This window comes from Myripristis murdjan, chromosome 23 (genome assembly GCF_902150065.1).
Source record: "Myripristis murdjan chromosome 23, fMyrMur1.1, whole genome shotgun sequence".
Lineage (NCBI taxonomy): Eukaryota > Metazoa > Chordata > Actinopteri > Holocentriformes > Holocentridae > Myripristis > Myripristis murdjan.
In genome coordinates, this window is record NC_044002.1 from 7,382,182 (window position 1) to 7,403,685 (window position 21,504).

General features: G+C 42.6%; 3 protein-coding genes across 3 annotated transcripts in view; 2 read left to right on the forward strand and 1 right to left on the reverse strand.

Annotated features, from left to right (window-relative positions):
- Nucleotides 1–1,138: 1,138 nt before the first annotated feature.
- Nucleotides 1,139–2,817, forward strand: myf6 (myogenic factor 6). Its single transcript, XM_030045939.1, has 3 exons — nucleotides 1,139–1,663; nucleotides 2,271–2,364; nucleotides 2,462–2,817. The coding sequence occupies exons 1-3, from the start codon at nucleotides 1,139–1,141 to the stop codon at nucleotides 2,569–2,571; spliced, it is 729 nt and encodes a 242-aa protein (XP_029901799.1). The 3' UTR covers nucleotides 2,572–2,817.
- Nucleotides 2,818–7,418: 4,601 nt separating this feature from the next.
- Nucleotides 7,419–9,685, forward strand: myf5 (myogenic factor 5). The gene is made up of 3 exons (XM_030045962.1): nucleotides 7,419–7,871; nucleotides 9,001–9,081; nucleotides 9,494–9,685. The coding sequence occupies exons 1-3, from the start codon at nucleotides 7,419–7,421 to the stop codon at nucleotides 9,683–9,685; spliced, it is 726 nt and encodes a 241-aa protein (XP_029901822.1).
- Nucleotides 9,686–14,321: 4,636 nt separating this feature from the next.
- Nucleotides 14,322–21,504, reverse strand: part of lin7a (lin-7 homolog A (C. elegans)) — a 36,785-nt gene continuing 29,602 nt past the window's right edge. The window contains exons 4-6 of the mRNA XM_030046087.1: nucleotides 20,577–20,786; nucleotides 19,736–19,951; nucleotides 14,322–16,656 (exon numbers count right to left, since the gene is read on the reverse strand). Of these exons, the coding sequence (XP_029901947.1) occupies nucleotides 19,736–19,951; nucleotides 20,577–20,786 (426 nt within the window). The 3' untranslated portion in view covers nucleotides 14,322–16,656. The remainder of the gene's footprint in view (nucleotides 16,657–19,735; nucleotides 19,952–20,576; nucleotides 20,787–21,504) is intronic.

Below are 21,504 nucleotides of genomic sequence, written 5' to 3' on the forward strand. Positions count from 1 at the left end.
GTGTGTGTGTGTGTGTGTGTGTGTGTGTGTGTGTGTGTGTGTGTGTGTGTTGGGGGTGAGGTGGGGGGTTACGGGCAAAGGGACATCCATAGGGCAAAACCATGACTGGTTGTGCAACAGCATGCTGTAGTGCTCTGTGTCGTTGTCTCTCGTTCTCTCTCTCTCACTCACATGTACACAACCTCTTTCACTTCACTGAATCTTCTCAAAACATTACTCTTCACTTGTTATAAATGAATGAAATGATGCCACCATTATGTGAAACAGTTGCCGTTATGAATCAGCTGGCTGCCTGGCTGGCTTATTTAGTTTCATTTCGCCGCACAAGGTCATACATAGATATACAGAAACAGGAATCCCTCACATGCCTGTTTTTTTTTTTATATATATACCTTTCAGATTGTAGGGAAAAAAGCCAAAGGCCATGGAGCGCCTCTTTGCAGGCTTTTATCTATTTTATGGATTTGAGATGAATGAGCCATCTACCTATTTATACCATGTATGCATGCTTTTTCAAAGCCATTTTGACTCTGCACATTCCGATCTATTTATGCTTGGACATGCCACATTCCCACTGGCAAAGAAATGCACAACACACTTTGAAGTGACATTATATGGCCCTTTGAAGGATGTACTAATACACTCCTAGGGCATGAATATACTAGTGCATTTCCCCCTTATGTCAAATGCTCAGTGTTTCCAAGATACTCTCTGGCCCCCATTCTGAAATCTAGTCTTTACGGAAAGGATAAGTTTTCCTTTTTTAAAGTAAGTTTTGCTGTAAACCAGCAGCCAACAATGTTGTCTTTTCCGCTGAGCTTAAAGCAATCTCACTCTCTCTGTAGAAGCATTGAGCAATGGAACTGCATTGCCGTTTCACCCAGATGCAGATATTTAAAGCACCTGTCGTGAAACCCGAGGTGACATTTCAATGGCCGCTGCCTTAATGTATATTTATTTCCTACACAAAGTCAGTTGGTAGTAAGGGCCCATTGAAAAAAAAGTGGCCTGATACAGTGTGGGAGCCAAAGTGTTGGATAGAGTTTCACATTCTATATATAAGCCTGGTGACTTGTGTCCCTGGTCTATTTAAATGCCAGAGTCCCACTGTCAAAACATAGGCGAGGGGTGCTACAATATGATGGACCTTTTTGAGACCAACACTTATCTTTTCAACGATTTGCGCTATCTGGAGGAGGGGGAGCATGGACCACTGCAGCACTTGGACATGGCGGGGGTATCTCCTCTGTACAACGGCAATGACAGCCCGCTGTCACCGGGGCAGGATAATGTTCCGTCGGAGACCGGGGGGGAGAGCAGCGGGGAGGAGCACGTCCTTGCGCCGCCGGGGCTCCAGGCGCACTGCGACAGCCAGTGCCTCATCTGGGCCTGCAAGATCTGCAAAAGAAAGTCCGCGCCGACGGACAGACGCAAGGCCGCTACGCTCCGGGAGAGGAGGAGGCTCAAGAAGATCAACGAGGCCTTCGACGCGCTCAAGAGGAAGACCGTGGCCAATCCCAACCAGCGGCTACCCAAAGTGGAGATTTTACGCAGCGCGATAAACTACATAGAGAAATTACAGGACCTGCTGCAAACGCTGGACGAGCAAGAGAGAGCGCAGCAAAACGGCTCATCTTACAATTTTAACGTCAAAGAACAAAGTGTAAGCTCTTGGATGCCACTGACACCCTTCATCAGTTGCCCTCAAAATATTCCCATAATATTCCAACACAGATTTATGATGTAGTTGTGGTCCAATATGATCCAGTAGACTTTAGAATAACATTATAGTTATATATACGTGTGTTTGTGCATATATACACAACTAACTATGACCTTGTATGTTTGGTTTGTACATAAATAATAATAATAATAATAATAATAATAATAATAATAATAATTATTATTATTATTATTATTATAATAATACATAATAGTACATAATAGTAATAATGATAATCTCTGTAGCAGTTTATTTTTCTCCTATTGCACCACTATAATGTGGGACTACTATAATATATATATGATGTCTGTGTGCTCCTTATTTGCAAACCACTACAAAAATGTTTCTCTAGTTTTATGAATATGATAGTGTGCTATTTTTATGGCATCTCTACCAAAGTACTGTAGTACTGTAGTCTATCTTTTGTTCCATATAAAAATCAGATGCCCAAAATTGGTTCATACACAGTGATAAAATCTATGAGCATGATGCTTGTTGATGTCATGTGTTAACTAAGAAAAGCCTAATAGTGTGTATACTTCTACAGGAGGCCAATCAGGACTACCATTGGAAAAAGTCCTCTGAAACCTGGCAGACCGCAGCTGAGCATTCCAGTGTTGCCCTGATGAACCAGAGAGAGGGTAAACCTGCCAAGCCAGAAATAAAATAAAACTAGTTTGAAATTATCGCCGGCTGGCAGGTTGGATGAAGCCACTTTGTTTGTTTCTTTGCTTTCAGGAACCAACGAGTCTTCTGCATCATCCAGTCTCCTGCGTCTTTCGTCTATTGTGGACAGCATCACCAGCGACAAGAAACCCAGCTTCAGCGAAGAAGTCTCCGAAAACTAAACTGTTGTTGGAGACACTGAATAGACAAAGAAAGTGCCTTTTTAATATTTTCACATTTCCATTGTTTATCACTAAATTATTTCCACCTTATTCAGCCGCTATGGCCTCTGTTTGTTATGTAGTAGTCTCCATTTGTACAGCACGAACAGCAACTGAGCTGCTCTTTCGCAGATGAAAATTTGATATGTACATATTTTATAATATTGTGATATTTAAATTGCTTAATTTATTTTGTATTCAAAAGCAGAAACCCTTCAAGAAAGCAGACCTTTTATTAAAATATTTGTATATAACTGACCAACAAATAAATTGCTTCTAAAATCCTAAACCACTAAAGGCAACTCTTTATTCTCCAAGGACATTTTCGAAGGGCAATTTCCAAGCCAAGGCAAGCACCCGCCCCTTATACAATTCATCATTTTTGATAATGTGGCAAATAAATGGCTGCCTAAGCAACAGTGCGACCTTCAGTCAGTGATTATTATAATCAAACAACCGCCAGAATAAACAAAACTCGCTTGAAGTTTCAGAAAAGCTGTAATATATGATTTCTATCTTCAAATACATACAGTACACCACTTTCAAACTAATGTCTAGTTTACTATAAATATACATTATGTACATTTAGCCTCAATCTCAGCCCAAAAAGCTGGGTATTTAGGAGAGTTTGTATTCCACTACATTCCTAATTATTGCCAGTGGGATACTTGAACAGAGGAACAGCACAACATTCTCAATATCCACCAGTTCCCCCAGCATTCACGGCTATTAGAAGTCCATAAAAGCAACCTCTGCTGCCTTGGAATAGCTCGCTGCTGGGCTGCTCTCTTTGTTTCAACTGGCATCCAGCAGGCCCAGCCTACAACAGTAACTCGAGTCCCTTCCAAACACGGCTTGCCTCTCCTATCATGTGTTGGGACATGGAAACTTGGGCAGCGGGGCATGAGTGCAAAGCCCAGTGGGATAATGAAGAAATCCGAACCATTAGGTCTTAATTCATCATCACTTGCTTCATCATCACATGGGAAAGTGTTTACATGCGAGCTATTAAAATGCCAGCATGACTTGACGCTAATGGCACGGTTGCATTGCCTCTTGTTTGTCATGCACTGACATAAGAGGGTGCGCTTGTTTATGGTGTTGGGGTGCACTGCTGCGCTAACCTAACCCTGCATCAAGACTGAAGAGTGACCAGTTCTCCCTCTGATCTCTGTGGATGACACAGCGCCTTGGTTGACCTCTGGAGGGCTGCCTCATCCCTCAGGCCTGCTGACACACACATACAAGCACGCGTAAGAGAGGGAAAACACACATAAGTGCACACATGCAAAGGGAAAGGCCAAGTAACAGGTTTTTCCTGAGGCAGAGACTTCATTATAACATCCAACCGAATAAAAACTGCAAAACCATTTCAGAGGTTTTACAAAAATCCAACACACTGACAAATAAAACACACAATTGTAACTTTAGTGTGATTTCAAAAGCACTGCGCAGCCCGATAAGCATAATCCAGGGCTTTAATATGACTCGATTCAAAAGGAATACCTATTTTATTCCAAATATCCGCTTTTCTAAAACCAGACAGAAACATGATAGCCCCATGCCAGCCCCAAGCAGCTTGCACTCTATGATCTTGAGCACTGTTAACTACCTCACTACATTGTGCTTTTTCCATATGTGTAGATCCATTGAATATCTGCAACTTTACCAGACTTTTAGTGCCAAAGATCAACAGTCACACTTGCACCTGGAAAATAACTGTGTCTGTTTCAAAGTGGGTCCTTAATGGCATCTGCAATTTCAAGATGTTTTTTAAACTAATGTAATATTCAATGCTGTTAAGCGAGGTTATCTTTACACATGCTATCTATTTGTACTACAGACTCAATAGACAGCTGTGATGTGAATGCTGTTTGATCTTAACGTTTGCTCTGTCTGACTGTAAGATGTGAATTACAAGCATGCAATCCCCTACAAAGCAACACAACTCTCGAGTTTTGAAGCCCCGCACTTTCTCTTGTCTAACTTTACAGGGATCTCGGCGTTATCGATGACACCATATAATTCTCATTTGGCTGTGAAGGCTGCGTTTTAAAAGTCAGAGCTGATGAAAGGGGAGCTCTTATAAGAAGGGGATAAGCCTTGAGGCTGAATGCCTTGATTTATCCAGACTTTCCTTGAATATCCTGCTAGGAAAGGGATTCACTGCAGCAGGGTTGGCAGCACACCTCTGAGCAATGCCAAACAAGTGCTGTTGCCAATCAAAGTCTTTTTTTATGTGTGCAATGACCTAATACCCATTCCTGTAGGAAATGTAGAATGGACTTAACATTGTGACTGGAGGAAAAACAACAAAAGCATGAGCTTGGAATTATAAGGTCATATCTAACTTTTTTTTTTTTAAGCAAAAATGATTTGTCAGTCTACCTATTCATGACAAATTAATGTTATTTTGGGCACGTGTGGTGCTATTTTAGAATTAACCTTTGAGTTCTACATTTTTAACACTTAAAAATATAAAAAGTAGGGCATGTCACAGTTGCAGCTGCATGTAATTCTTTTGATCCTCAGTATCTCAGAATTTGACTCTGACCATCCAGACGGAGCGCTGTAATTTTAACTCTTGTTGAAATATGAAATGTCTACACACCATGACTTGGATTGTGAACAAAATATAAATCACAGTGTAGAGACTTTTAATTATAACTTGTAACTGGAAATTCTAAGCCTTTGCAGAGGCATCTTTCATCCTATGTTGGCAAGTGAAATATGCAAATAATAATAATAATAAATAAATAAGGAGAGGGCGCATTAATCTAAACTGGGGCAGACTTTAATTTTGCCCAAACAAGATGTGGAGCCCAATCCATAATCTGGGAATGAAAGTGATAAACTGGCTTCGGCTGACAGCGGGATGGTGCGGCATCAAATCACAGGGCAGTTTAGAAGAAATAAGGTTTTCAGACGTGAGGGAGATGGACATAAAAGGCCACCTCCTGCCCCACACTTAACTCTGTCTCTGACCCTTGAGAACAACACACACACAAAAAAATCAAACTGAAGAGTTCCCAAGAGACAAGCAACGCGTCCCGGATCACAGCGGCCCGACGCAGAACACCATGTGCTTGGTTAAACTAACTCCGGGCTCAATTAGCTATCAGATGATGTCAGGTTTTCTCGTTGTCTGTGTTGTTTACAGCCAAAAGAGCTTTTGATCTCCTCGATAGCTACAAGCGCAGCCTCGCAGCCCCAAGCCGATGTCTTCTTCAGCTGTGCGCAATGCAAACTCAGACAGTCATTGAGAGGCAGCAGGTACTGCGGTGTTTTCTTAGGTGCGCACGGTTCCCAGAGAGCGGGGGCTCGCCAAACGCTTTGACACATTGTGAGAAATATCCGCATTGTATCCTTGTGAGCTGTCAACAACATCGCCTCAAGTAATTACCTTTAGCAGCTGGGACGGCACTGCAAAGGCTCCATCATAGCAAGTTTAGTCTTCAAAATCTTGACATTGCTGTCAGGAGAGAGAGATTCTCTTCAGCTTCCAGTGCAATTTCACTAGAGTCATTATAGATTTAAAAAAAGAAAGAAAAAGAAAGAAAGAAAAGAAAAAAGTTTCTGGAAACAAGGCAGAGAGGTTTGAGAAAATAACATCGAGAATTTTTTCAAATAAGTTGCTTTTCATATCAGACTTAGAAGATTGTTTAGATTGATATGATGATGATGATGATGATGATGATGACTATTGCTAGTAGTCGTAATAGTAGTTGTAGTAATATTTCTTTGCTTAACGTCCTTTCCTCAATGTCCTACTTTCATTACAGAGAAAGAGCTTTGTATTCCTCATGGCCTAACTCTCCCTAACTCTGCCCTGCAGGCTGCCTCTGGGCCAGAATCTAGCTCAAAACACTTTTTGCACCTTAAAGTCCATCTGTTGTGTGTGGACCTGAGGTGCATGTGACACTAACTTTTAATGGAGAAAATTTGGCCTACGGGGGCAAAATGCTTGACAAAATTGCGAGGTGGTGTCAATTGTGTAATTAGTCTTTTAGTGAGCTTCAGCAAACAGGGACACCTCATGCACTGCACCTTCGGGGTGTTTAGAGGGGACTTGCCGCTGTAATGTGAATTCACTGGGCTTGAAATGTTACACCTTCCTTTGCAGCTGGGCTGCATCTGCAACGCTGTTGTCTCCACCATAAAAATTGGCCTGCATACTCCTACGCAAGGTCAGCCTCTTGTTCTGCACAGTGTGACAAAACAAAATAAACATAATTTAGATTTTATGTCTTAATACTTGAGTGTCATTTTCTTTGGCATGATATTTGGAGGCTATTTTTAGTGGAATTATGCGAAATGAAATACTGAAATATGGACAATAAAGGGGAAAAATAGATGAAGGTCATGTGGTGGTTAAGGCAGCAAATGTTTGCCAATTCTCCTGAAACATTCCCAAGCATTGTATTCATCATGGCCTTGCAGGAGAAGGCCATTGGAAGGACAGAGTGGTGATGAGTGGGAAAACACCAGTAAGTGCAGATGTGGGAAACTCTGCAGGGTACTGGGGGGTGAGAGGCAGTGGGTTGGGATGGGGCAGGGAGGGAGCTGAACTAACCCCAGCCTGCCTCCTGGCTGGGCCAATGGGCCATGGTAATTAGATCTGGCCAATGTGGGCCCTGGGCTCTGGCCTGGGGGCATATAAGGGGGGCCCAGGGCAACAGCCCCCTCATATCACTCAGAGGTCTCCTCTGTCTCACCCCACTCTACCCAGCAGAGCCCTTACTTCCCTCTAGCCATCTATCCATCCATTCTTCCTTCCTTCCTTCCAGCACAGCACCAGTGGACAAGTCATGGATGTCTTCTCTGCATCCCAGGTCTTCTATGACAGAGCCTGCGCCTCGTCCCCAGACAGCCTGGAGTTTGGCCCCGGCATGGAGCTAGCTGGCTCCGAGGAGGATGAACATGTCAGGGTCCCTGGAGCTCCTCACCAGCCCGGACACTGCCTCCAGTGGGCCTGCAAGGCCTGCAAGCGCAAGTCCAGCACCGTGGACCGCAGGCGGGCCGCCACCATGCGGGAACGCCGGCGGCTGAAGAAGGTCAACCACGCGTTTGAAGCTTTGCGGCGCTGCACCTCAGCCAACCCCAGCCAGCGTCTGCCCAAGGTGGAGATCCTGCGCAACGCCATCCAGTACATCGAGAGCCTGCAGGAGCTGCTCCGTGAGCAGGTGGAAAACTACTACACCCTACCTGGAGAGAGCAGCTCGGAGCCTGGCAGCCCGTTGTCCAGCTGCTCTGACAGCATGGTGAGACCTCTGATCATCATACGCCCTGCCTCCCCTTGCAAACATCTGTTTCATGACTATATCCAATCTTACAGGCTCAATAGCTGTCAAAGCAATGACACCTCAGAGAAATGAGGATTACGGCCCACTGCATGCTAGACAAGGATTCATGTTGTAAGATCCTGAAAAGGCCTTTGTTTTTGACTGGCCAGTGATCAGAGTCATAGCAGTGATGCAGATTGTAAACCCAGAGTAGTGTTGCCATTTCTCATTACCATGCAGACTGTCTTGTTCGACTTAAAATGGAGTCAGCGAATTCCCATTTCAGAACACTATTAATCAAATAAGCTTGTTTTGGTTGTTAAACCCCAGGACCTCAATTACCATGCCTCTCCATGCATGTCATACTCTAACTTAATTCTTTGATACAAATATCTATTTTGTAGTCTCACATGTATCTAATTTGAGTTTGAAATAGCGAGGCTGTCTTTGGTGCTGTGTTTGTGATGCTTGTTATTGTTGGTCAGAATAGTGCCAATAGTCTGAAGGTGACACTCTTATCAACTAATACAACAGATCTTGTAATGGCGGATGGTGTAATGGCTTTCCCACCACTGGACACTTTATAGCCCTAATAAACCCAGCTAAATCCACCTTACTGAAGTCTGGCAGGAAAGACTGGGTGCTTTTCTGCATTCCATCCTGACTGCATGTTCTGCGCCGCTGCCAGGATTTTCTGCAGATTTACTAGGAGAAAGTGTCATCTTGCACAAACTGGTGTTGCTTCCACTGATACAATCGATTCGCCACACTCAGAGCAGGGCAGGGAATGGGAGTACACGCTGCCACTTTGGCTTTAAGGTGGATGTGAAATAAAGAACCCCATAACCTTGGAACTTAGGATTTATTAGCCTGTCCAAAATATCATGAATTGCACTGATTTTATTGTGTTGTGGCGACACAGCCAACATGTTCAAACAAATCATTCTCTTCAGATGTGTGTTTTTTTTTTTTTTTTTTCCAAAATGGTTGGGTGCAAAAGAATGTAAAGATTAACCCAGCACTTAAACGGTGAACTGCAGATGTCTGACAGTGCAGGCATTGTGTTATGATTGTACTCACTCTGTTTTGATCTCTCATTTCCTTCCAGGCTGAATGTAACAGTCCTGTGTGGCCACACTTGAGTGCAAACTACAGCAACAGCTATTCGTATGCTAAGAATGGTAAGAGCGTTTGACTGTAATAGGGATTAAAGCATGCATTCACACCACAACAGCAGCTCTTACTGCACAGTCTACTAATTGCATGGCAGATTTTTGTTTAAATTTATGTTTTATTTTGTTCTGGATTCCCTGATAGTACAAGGATTTCAATCGAATAGAAAAGAAAAAAATGTCCTTTTTTAAAATTAAATAAAATAAATAAATACTGCTATTGCTACTACTACTACTACTACTACTATAAAAAAAAATCTGCTCATATGGTAATTTTCTTTCTTTTTCTTCTAATTTTATTTCTCTGCTGTTCCACTATTTACCTTCAAAGTCATGTTTATCTGAATAGATTTGCAGTTGTATCAGTTGAGATGATGCCAATATTGACTCTGACTCTCTCTCTCTCTCTTTTTCTCTGTCATATCAGAGAGTTTGGGTGATAAGACAGCTGGAGCCTCCAGTCTGGAGTGTCTGTCCAGCATCGTGGATCGTCTGTCCTCAGTGGAGGCCGGCGGCCCGGCAGCTCTGAGAGACATGGCCACCTTCTCCCCGTGCAGCTCCGACTCTCAGCCCTGCACGCCGGACAGCCCTGGATCCAGGCCCGTCTACCACGTCCTGTGAAGAAACCCTCACGTTGACGAGGATATAATGTTGCCACAGCCGCTGTGCTCCTTTACCAAACACCAGCTTCGTCTGCAGCAAGAAGAGTTAAGAACTACTTTGGTGCATATCTGAAGCCAACCATCTGAAGGACTGTGGCAAGCACCGACTGGCTTTTATTTGTACATAAGACTGTAAATATGTAATGTAAATGCCCATTTATTCTATACATGCTATTACACCTAATGAGACATATTTAATAATGACAGTTAATGTAATGTTGCTGACCAGTGAGCATTATTCCAACACCAAGTGGTATTTAAGCAGTATTGTATTTTCTTACTTTCCATGCTACAATCATTAAACTTTCATTGTTTTGTACAAAATGTTTGGCAGGGATTTTTTTCTTCCTCTTCTTCTTCCTCTTGTTCTTGATCCTTTTCTTCGTCGCCATTGTCTTTTTCGCCCTCTATGTCTTTGTGTGACACATGACACCATGTGACACCTGCAAAATGTCAACACCATTAGTTCAGGTATCTCATTAATCTTCCCATTACAGAAGTGCACATGTAAAAATGTGGGGGAAAAAAATCGCAGTCACACTGATGGAACAGAATGGAGACCTTCTGTTCCACCTCCAAAATACCAAAAACTACACATTTGAAATCATGTTTCAAAGTTGCATAAATGTACCATTTTTTATTTTTTTTATTTTTTTTTTTATTTTGCAGAAATTATGCAAGCCCTGGACAAGACAAAGAGCAAATCCATTTGCTTGCTTTTAGACTTATTATGCTAAAATGGTGAAAGCAACTGTCAGATAACATAAGCAAACTCATGAAATGTTTTTTTTATTTCACAAGAAATTGCATTATGAATTTGAGATAGCTGACTAAAAATATACATTAGCATAATATGACAAATGATAGTCTAAAACTTGCTGTTTACCAAGAGGAACAGGATGAGTAACCATTCCCTTAGGAGAGCTTCAGCACATATGACAAAATCGTCAAGAGGAGGGATCCTCAAATAACGTGGTGTGGAGATTGCATTTGGAAAGCGACGGGGGTCAGTTGATACATCGCCTGGGTTTCTTTGCCAACCATTTGGCATAGCGGCAATCACTCACAATACAAGAGTGATTACAACAATGTGATTTTAACTCCCAGTGAATGCAAAAGGAGCATCAAAATCATCGGCTGAGCAACTTGGACAGCAAGCAAAACAGAAAGATGTCACGTGCAGTAAAGTAATAAAAACCACAATAAAACGATGGTGTGAGTTTCACAATTATAAAACAAGCTTTCCAACCTTTTCTTTTGATGTCAACATGCACTTAGGAGGAGAGGAGAGGAGGCGGCGGCACTGTTTACCTGTTTGTTCTCTTCTACCAAATGTGAGTCATCATTAACATCCTTGATTATACCATCAGCACTGCAGTCGAGAACGAATGGCCTATAATTGTGCTTATTGTGTGACAAGGGGGAGGGGATACATGTCTTCCATATTGCATGGCTTCTCTGATCAAAGCCAACGCAAGCCTGCAGGTAAGAAATACAACTGAAAAGACAAAAAAAAAAGAAAAAAGAAATCATACTCCTTCCAAATCTATAGATTTTCTATTTTTTTTTCTACATTCTGCACTCCTGAATCATATTGCCTCTCCAGTATCTTCCTCCTCTATTTGCTCTGATGTGTTTTATCTTGCCAACAAATCCTATTCTCTTATCTCAACTTCCACTTCTCTCTTACATGATCTCCTTAGAGTCATAGGAATATTGCTCAGTGTCATCCTGAGCCTCGCTTCCTTATTATCGATTGTATGTTGATAATCAAGGAAACTAGTGCACCTCCTGGATAAGATGGCTAGATAAATACCTATCACGGAGATGGAGTGTTCATTTGATCATGAGCGAAAGTCACCTTGTGAGCCACTCCAAATAATCATAGTCCTGCGTCCATGCAAAAACAAAGCCCCGTGCTTTAAAGTGACTTGGATTTTCATGCCATCGTCATAGGGGAAGGTTGGACTCCTGGCTGCATGAAAACACTTGCAGCTACATAGCGTCTGTCCCTGAGCTACAATACTAGTAGGGTCTTAGACATAGTGAGCATACCGAACAGTAGCTTGTATTTCAATAACCTCGACGGCGGCCTACTGAGCGCCAAATGTCACTGATGTCATTTTCCATGGCTACACTTATGATTATGATTCATAAATCACTCACTCCGCCAGCCTGTGGAGCCAATAGAGACGCACAATTTTACATGAAGGTTGTTGAGGTCGAGCATTGAAAGCAGCACAATGAATAATAACAGATCAGTGTTAGTGAAATCACTATTACAGTATTTATCGTGAAAGATGTAATTATCTTTTTTCATTTTTTTATTATTATTATTCAGCTAAATTTGGAGTGCTGACACAATAAGCAAACTGGTTCTGTCAAAGTCAGCCACAGTGTAATACTAATGTGATCTAGCACAGCCAGTACTGTAGTACTGGGTGGAACCACAAGAGAGAGGTGTTTCTTTGATCAGTATTAAAGGACAAGTTTCAGCCTTCTGGGACATTTGTAACATCACTAGTTTACCACTGTTTAAGGGAATTCATACATTTTCCCTGTGTTTGAGGACAATTCCGCTCATGCAGGGAAAAGTGCACGGGGGGTTTTGCATAGCAGAAGTGAGCAGATTAGGGTCTGCCCTGCAGCGAAATCTGTGAAGCTGTGCAGCGGTATTAAGAACAAATTAGGAAGACAGAAACAGAAGGCGTTGTGGGGATACAGGAACATTTTCTGCTCCAGGATCAGCGGCACACTCGCAAAACGAAACAATTCGGAAAGCTTATGCATTTTATGAACCAATTAGCTGGTCAATTAAAGTGTTCCAGTTTGGATATCTTTATGATAATAAAGATTAGAGTGTTGGTTCTCTAAACACTTAGAGAATTTAATCGCCGTATCACAATGGCATGAAGAGAGGAATTTGTTTCTGCGCTTATCTCCTTGATACACACATACATCTTATGTGTTTTGCCGGTGGCATCGCGTCGCAAGGTCAAGCCTCAAATATCCATTGTTGCTGTGAAGCCTGTTATCTCACTTCACCTAGGATAAGTGTCGTAAAAGTTTGGGTTTATTCCAAATCAGAGTATTTTTGGTTTGTTTGTTTGTTTTTTGGTTTCCTTTTTGGATTGCTGGCATTTGAAGGCACCAGGGGGTCATGTGTTAACACCAGTAGGATTGGGGACTTTAAAAAATTATGAGGATTATTACATTCCTCAGTGGCTGAAGTCACTAGAGGAGCATGTGTTAGATGGCAATTATTTGTCTTTTTTAACTTCACTTCACCTTCCAGTGATGCAGCATTCTCCCTAACATCACATTAACCTGCTTCCTATAGTTTATACTTTTGAGTGGTATTTGTTTATGGTCAAGCAGTGATCCCATTGTGTTAATTTGTATGAGCTGTGTGTGAGCTCTCAGCGTTTGTGGCTGCTCCCTGCAGTTAACTTTTGGGTGAACAGCTTCATACTCCCCACCTGATGACTTTGACATAAAGTGAAGTAACGTCAATGTTAGAGGTGTTAAAGGCGAGGAGGGTTTCTTCAGCACACAATTTGTTCGGGTGCTATTTCAGGGCATGGCGGTGCATGTGGGAGATTAAAATGGAGATCAAGTAGGCGACAAGAACACTGACTGTGTTTTCACGCCTCTCACACTTAAACCTGTTATAGCTGGGAAGTTTGATGAGATTTTTTTTTTCTATTAGTATTTCATTTTCATTTCACATTTGACTTCCTTAGCTCTGAGGAAATAGACTCAAGCCTTTTGTCTCATGGCAAGAAATGGATGCAACTTGTTTATTTTCCTGCTGGTTGCCATGGGAGCCTGACAAGGTGTTACAATTAGGCACCTCGGTGAGGTCTCTGACTGACTTGGAGCTGATTAGCTGGCAGCCGAGGAGACGTGGGTGTGGGATTTGTCACCTGCATGCAAAGAAGGACTTGATGTGTTTGATTAAAAGAAAATGGTAGGAGTGACACTATGCCGCGCTCTGGGTTTTGTGACTTTGTTATTCACTGGGAATGAATACATGACTAACAGTTTGCTGCTAATATTAAAGCGGCTTCTTCACTGCGAGATGGAGAAACCAGCTCTAAAAGGCGAGGAGAAGTCTTGCTTTGTGCTTCCACTGTCAGAGTTTGAGTTTATTGCCTTCCATTTACAGGGGCCACTGAGTCTCTACATTAGTTTCAGTGTCTGCTCTCTGCATTGGCCTGACAAAGGCAATTGACTTTCCGTTCTAATGATGAAGTCCTGGACGAGCTTTCAGAGGGAAAAATTAATGTAGTGAATGGTAGACAGCAGACAGGATATCATTAAAAATATCACTGTGAGACAATCAATGGCGGTAATACATCAATCACTGGTCGCTCTGAGAATGAGACACATCAGTGGTTTAACTGTGAACGAGTATCCAGGCGTTCATTCATGGCACGTTTTTCTACTTTTCTACAAGCACCTCGTCAATAGCTGTTGGTAACAAATGGTTAGATTTCTGATGGAGAATCAAACCGAGCCAACTTGATTGCTGCTGATGTCACACCTCCAAATAAGAGTATAGTTCAAAAGGAAAAGGAAGGTCGACACATTGATCACTGTACACAAGCACATAGATTTATTTATACAAATATAGTATGTATAACAATTGCATATCAACCGCTTGTTGTCTTTTTTTCTTTTTTATCCATATGGTAAGTACAGGACCATCAGCTTCAAAAATGCAAGGTAATTAAGAAAGAGTACCTGTGATTTAAAGATACAAAAAGGAATCTGTCATATTGAGAAGTGCAGACTGGAGAGTGAGAGAGGAACAGAAACACTTGGTATATCCGGGATGGTGGGTTTCCTAGAAAATAATGTTAAAAAAAAAACAACTTATCACTGAGGTCAGTGATAAGTTGACCTTCAGAAGACCTCAGTGCTAAGAGGCGATTTAGGAAACGGCCCGATCAGACTAGACGGCACACGTTGAAGAGTTGCTCTACTAGACTCTGAATTATCTAATAAAATGTACCGTAAATCTAATGTGTGCTATTTGATAGAACGTCACAAAAGATTACTGTTGATGATGAAAGCTTAAATCCACAATGCCATTTTTAAGTGGTAATCCGCGGCTTTTTGATGAAAATAAATGCTTGTTTTAGCTGGTCGCTGGCACAAAACCTGTTCAAGGAAGTCTGTACCTCTGCTGTTCCTAACACCTGGTGTCTATTTGTGGGAGGAAAAGATGTCTCGCACACAGGAAGTGATGTGCTGTATGTTTCTGGGTGGAGTGGAATAAACAGAGGGAGAACTGACTACACAGGCAAAGGGAAGAGTGTCACATACGGAAACTCCAGTGCCATCGATGGAAAAAGACGTCATATGTCTCTGGGGGGAGGTGGGGGTTTACAGTCCACAGCGATGAGCGCTTAGCACCGAAGATGCCGCCAAAAAACAACAGCAAAACACAAATCTGGCGGATTACCACTTTAACTGGCCCCTTGATGGTACGGATCTCAGACACCGGGGTTGGTAAAAACGACATTTTGAAAACAGAATTCCCTTAAGTGTGAAGGAGGAAAGGGGGGAAAACATTCCACACAGCCTCATCGCCGCCCACAATGATTGTCAAGATGGACAGAGCAAATCCAGGAGGATCATTTACCGATCATGCGACTCACGGTTTGAATGAACTATGTGCTAGCATTCAGTTGTTATACAATGAATCATCTTTAAATAATAATCTGCATGTCTAACAAAGTATACATAATATTTAAATGGAACAATAAACCTTTATGTAAATCTCTGATCTCATAAACTATAAAATAGACTGGTCTGAAAAATAAACATAATAATTCTAACATATTTTGTCCTCCCACTGTTCAAATGAAGCACATTCTATTTGTTGCCTGGAGTAGGAAAATGTAATTAACTCATATTACTGAGGACTGATTTGGATGTAAGTGAAATCTCTCTCGCTATATATATATGTTCTCTGATAGATGTCTTCAATTGGCGTAGCTTACATATAGTCTAATAATAATAATAATAATATTTGTAGTTATTGCACATTAATTGTACATGCCACCTGCAAATCAATAATCTCTTTCATTGGTGCCGAGGATAGACTCATCCATATAATAACTGCTGTCTGTTTCAATGGCAGAAGCTGCCTTATGACACACAGTGCATAAGATCCAGTTTACCTTAGCCTTGCAGTGGTTCACTTCTGCATATAGCTATGTATGTATCCGATCTTGGAATTTTTTTTTTTTACGTGAAAAAGTAAAACTGAGGAATGTGTGTTATTGCTAAATCTACAAGATTCCCGATACAAAATATTTTCTTGCTACAATATAGAAGGTAAAAAAGAGTTCACGTTTATCCAAAACAGGACAAATTCGACCAAAGAAAAAAAACAAAAAGAAAAAAAAATCAATGGTCAGTCATACATAGACACAAGCACCAGTTGAAGAATCAATAGAAACACCACTGTACAAATGATATCTATGGAGAAATGGCAAAGGTGCCACGGCATAATGGATGGTCGGTAAGGAATCAGAAATGGATGACTTGTAAACGAAATGACAAACACAAGAGGAGGGGGGGGGGGGGGGTTTCATAAAGGGCCACAATCTTTCAACTATTTGAGGAGAACAACTTAGAAAAGGGAATAGAAAGTTCAAATGGACAACTTTCAGTGCTAGCCTCCCTCTCGCGTTGTTACACAGGTTTTAAAAGCACCAATTTCAAGACAAACCGCTCTCGTTTTTGCTCAGTAATCGGTGGTACACTTTGAAGGGAGAGAGAGATTTAAAAGAGTCTTCTACTGGTTGGTACAGTATCCTTCACGACGGTGGGACTCCTTTGGGATCCTCAGTACAAACAGATGGTCTTTGAGATCCACATCTCAGTCTCCTTCACTTCTTCTTTTTTTGGAACAACCTGCCAATAATAAAAAAAACATGCTGAGAGCAATGCCTGAGCAAATGCCAGTCCAAGAGGCAAGAGTATATCATGGATATTTTTTTTGATGCGCTGTCGATGGAATGGACCTAATTTCGCATTCTGCATTGATGTTGTGAAATAATCACAGCTCTGATCAGTGTTTGATTTCCCCAGTAGGGGAATTGATTCTACTCTTCAGCAGGAACTGTCACTCTTATTAAGTACGATGCCGTTCTTGCATCTACTTCAAATCCCTGTGAATTAATCATCTCTGGCTTTACTAGCACCCGGATTATAAGAGATCCCTGTGTGACCTCTGCTTTGGCCAGGCCTGTGTGTGTTTCATGGGAATGTGTTTGTGTGTTAGAGAAACAAAGGGGGAGGGAGGGAGGGAGAGAGAGAGAAACCAAGCAACCTAATGGCCTACATTGTGGTGTATCCTGTCTCCCCGTGTGTGTCACTCGGTCGGCAGCCTCTTGGCCGCCAAAGCAAATCTCTGTGGTCAGCATGCTGGCATTGATAAAACATGATCCCTGCTCAGTTCCCTGTCTGTGGCTCCACTACAACACACTGTTACAAGCTCCCAAATACCTTCCCAAGCTGCCCCGAGCCAAGTGCAAAACAAGAGATATGCTAGGGGGATTTAGCATCAAACGGGCAGTGCCACAGAGAGATCCCTCCAGCTTTAGCAATGCAAAGTCCCAGGAGAGACGTCCGCCTCCAATACATCAACGGAACGCTCAAATAAATCTGGAAGTCTGGAGTTATGTGCAGCAAGACACACAGTAATGTAGCTTCCTCTGGAACTTGGCTTGATGGTCTGATTTGTGTCTAAAACTCATTTCTCTCCGGTTTACTATTCCAACTCCAGCAAGGCCTGATTCAGTGTGACTGACGGTGTAGCGCTTTGGTCTAAATTTGTCCCCAGTAAAAATATAGTCTGTTTTCCTTCCCTGCATTCACCTACTGCAACTTTTATAAAGTAGAGGTATGCAGAACTTCCATCCAGCGATAGCATCCCGGTAACAGCATTGCAGGCAGCATCTACTTATCCAAATACCTGCAGAGCACGAGCTGCAGATGTAATCGGTTTGTGCTTGAATAATTTACAGCCCACACAACGGAATCACTGACATAACACAGACGAATCTGTTATGTTTGCACAGGGGATACCGGCTGCCCAGTTTGCAAAACACTCCTCTGAGGTTTCCAGCTTTGCGGTGAGATGTAAATTCTTGCTGCCAGTGCACGGTAAATAAAACCCGAACCTGCATCCCCCTGGCTTCACTCCATCTGCAATGCCTTGGCTATGCGTTTGCAGAATCAATTCATCTCACTCTGGCATCTGTTCTTCAGTTTGTTAGAGAAAGCACCACAAGCAGAGCTGACAGATGAATTTAGTTGTGAAATAACATGAAAATGGATTACGGGATTCCTTTCCCAGTGGTAACACTTCAGCGACTATTGGACTCCCAAGCAAAACAGGCCTTAAAAGGTGATATGAGGATAAATGCATCTGTGGCAACTGTGCCACTCTGTCTTTTTATTGCACTCATCTCTCCACATGTCCCAAAATAGCATAGACTTCCAATCCAACAATGCCAGGGGCCATGCAAAAATCCATGCTGAAGCTGATAGATAATCAGAGCTCAACTGGACTTGACCTATGCGCATCTCATGCACAGTCATTCAGGCCAGGACTCCATGCCGCACTAAAGCAATAAGCCACAAGAGACTGTGCTTTGACGTGATTCTGGAACAGCTAAGAGGCATTGTTATGCACAAGAAGCACAGTTACTTCTTTAACAACACGGCATTTCAATGGACATAAATGTTGAATAACTCTTGTCTTTTTAAAATGATACAAATAATTCGGCCAATGTGGGGGCGGTGTTAGTGTAAAGGTTAGAGAAGCAGGCTCGTGACTGGAAAGTTCCTGGATTGCGTCCTTGGGTTGGCTGGGAAACGTGGGGGTTTGTGAAGCTTCCCTTGAGAAAGACACTTCACTTCCAACTGCCCCAGAGGAGCCGCTCGATGGGAAACAGTAGACAACTGCTCCTGTGGGGCAGCCCCGTGGTTTGTGTGTGTGTGTGTGTGTGTACGTCTGTGAATGTGAAACAGCACGTCACTGTACAAGACCGCACGTTCTCAGTTGACTTTTTGTGGATCAATTAAAGGGCCAGACTGCTACTATTTCGACGCTTGTCAACAGTCATCATTATATCTGTCCATCACAAATACTGGTTGCATAAGTGTGTACCGAATATGCTTTGGTAACTCAGACTTCACGGGTCACAACGCTACAATTCACTGCCATTCATGTTATGAAAATGTAAAAAACTGCTTACTGTTTTGTTATCACCTGAAATTGATGCCTTGTTATACAAAATGTGTTCCATGTTCATAGCTGGAAAAGATTTTTGGGTCTTCTTGTTAACTCCTGACTGAATGGTGAGACATGAACGGTCTGACAGCTTAGTTTAGGAGTATGCTGGGCTGAAAGTGATCACCGCCTCTCTTTCGTGGGTTGGGTGTGGGTTTTGCCCTCCGTGCTGTCAATCACAACCACTCACAACAAAGCTGAAGAGAGCCGATGAGCAGAATTTGTATACACCTGGAAAAAAATTCTTCATTTCAATTGTATGATTATTAATGGCTTTATGTTAATTTTGAGCAAATGTAGGTGCCGGCCAAATATTGCCAAGACAGAGTTACCTGTGCGGCTACCTGAGCAGTTTTCCACAATTTTGAACATGAATGGGAGTGAATTGGGATGAGTTGGCCTTGATTTCCAAAGCATATTCTTTACACATGTATGCAACAAATGCTTATAACAGACAAATATGATCACCAATGATGATAAGAAATCAAAACAGGACCGGTATGGTGGTTTAAGGTTAAAATAAATACTGAATGTGCAAAATATCTTTTCTTCAAGTGCACTGGAGAGGTGAATTCAGCCAATCAGGACGTCCCATGAAGTGCAACGCTGCGACCGTGGCCTTCTCTGGTTACGCCTGGCCCCTCTGGCTGAGGCGCCACCACTCCTCACCCTTAAAGCAATGAAGCGCCTCACCTACGACATGTGGTTCTGCTGGGAGGACACGTTCTGCTGCTGCTGCTGCTGCATGAGGAGCTGCTGCTGCTGGCGCCGCCGGGCTGTGCGAAGCTTCTCGAAGCGAGCCTCCATCTCCTCAAGCACCTTGGGGGTGTAGCGCACCACGAGCTTCACACTGTCCTTGGCCGCCTTCAGCAGTTCCACCGCTTTCTCGTGGTGCTCGCCCTCCACGCTCTGCACAGGGCCCACAGAGACACACACAGGGTATTTTTCTGGTAGAAATGTGATTGATAAATAATGAGCGAATACAAGGTAGGCATTTTAATATCATACATCTCTGTACTGTGTATCTTTTTCAGGGACTTGTGAATTTGTGAGGTACGTGAGAACGCAGACCCAGTGGCATTAAGTGGAAATGAGCAAGTATACAGTCAATGTCATTCAAGTCTCGAGCGGGTGGAGACGTGTTTCTGTTCCTTATTGAAAATATACACCGCATTTTGATGTCAACAGCTGTCTGGAAATCAGACAGCAGATCCTTCTGCTTCATGTAACAATTCGATTTAGTGAGCGGTTGGTAAAAATTGAGATGTTTACTCCAGGATACAGCTCTGTCAGGCAATCATATCATAAATCACAATGCAGGAAGGACAGAAAGGCTTTGACATGTTTCTATTTCGGGAGACGGCTGAGATTGAATGAGAATTAAGGGCAGAAAAACATAGACACAAGAATCCCACCCCCGTGAACCAGCCATCAAGCCAGTCTCTCAAACATTCATACACACACACACACACACACACACACTTTCACATGCACTTTCATGCTATATCCTTTGGAATCGTCTGGTTATACCTACCACGCCGTTCACAGACAGCAGCTGGTCCCCTCGCTTTAGGCCACCGTGCCTCTCGGCCACGCCCCCAGGGATGATGCGGGAGATGTAGATGGGCGAGTTCTGCTCCTTGCCGCCCATCACGTTGAAGCCCAGCCCCTCCTCTGTCTTGGGCAGCTCCACCACCCGCGGGTGGGAGTGACCCTCGCTGGCCGCAAAGGCCGCGACTGTGGCCTGCAGGAAGACGGGTAAGGGGGGGAGAGGTGCATGGTTAGTGGTTAGTTTCCTAGATGCTGATCTCACCAGTAGTCTTGAGAATACAGTGGTCCCTCGTTAATCGCGGGAGTTACGTTCTAAAAATAACCCGCAATAGGCGCAATAGGCACTACACACTTTATACACTTTTCTCAGGCAGGCATTAACATTTTCTCTCTTGTTTAAACACTCTCAAAGTTCAAACCTTCGTAGAAAAATAAGTCCAGTATTATAGAATGAAACCAAAGATCATACAGCACTTCAGAGTCACACTGCTAGCGATCGAAGATTTATGTAAATTTGGCAAGCTGAACGCATTCTGTACTGTACAGGAGACACAACACGGAGGAGATTGATTGACAATGGTCTACAGTCCCTTAGCCAATCAGGACGCAGAACACAATGAGCTGTAAAAAAAAAAAAAAAAAAAAAAAAAAAAGCATGCAAAATTGCACTAAAAAAAATCCACAAACTGTGAGGCCGCACAACGAGAACCGCGTTATAGCGAGGGACAACTGTAACTCACTTTGATGAGGTTCCCAATGTGAGGGAATTCCAGTTGGTCCTAACCACTACTAGATATGACTGTACCCCGTCATATCTAATAATAAAATCCTCTTAGAAATATAGTCATTTCATAAAACAGAGATAATCTTATATGTAATTACATATGGTCCATTGTCTGTTTAGGCATTCC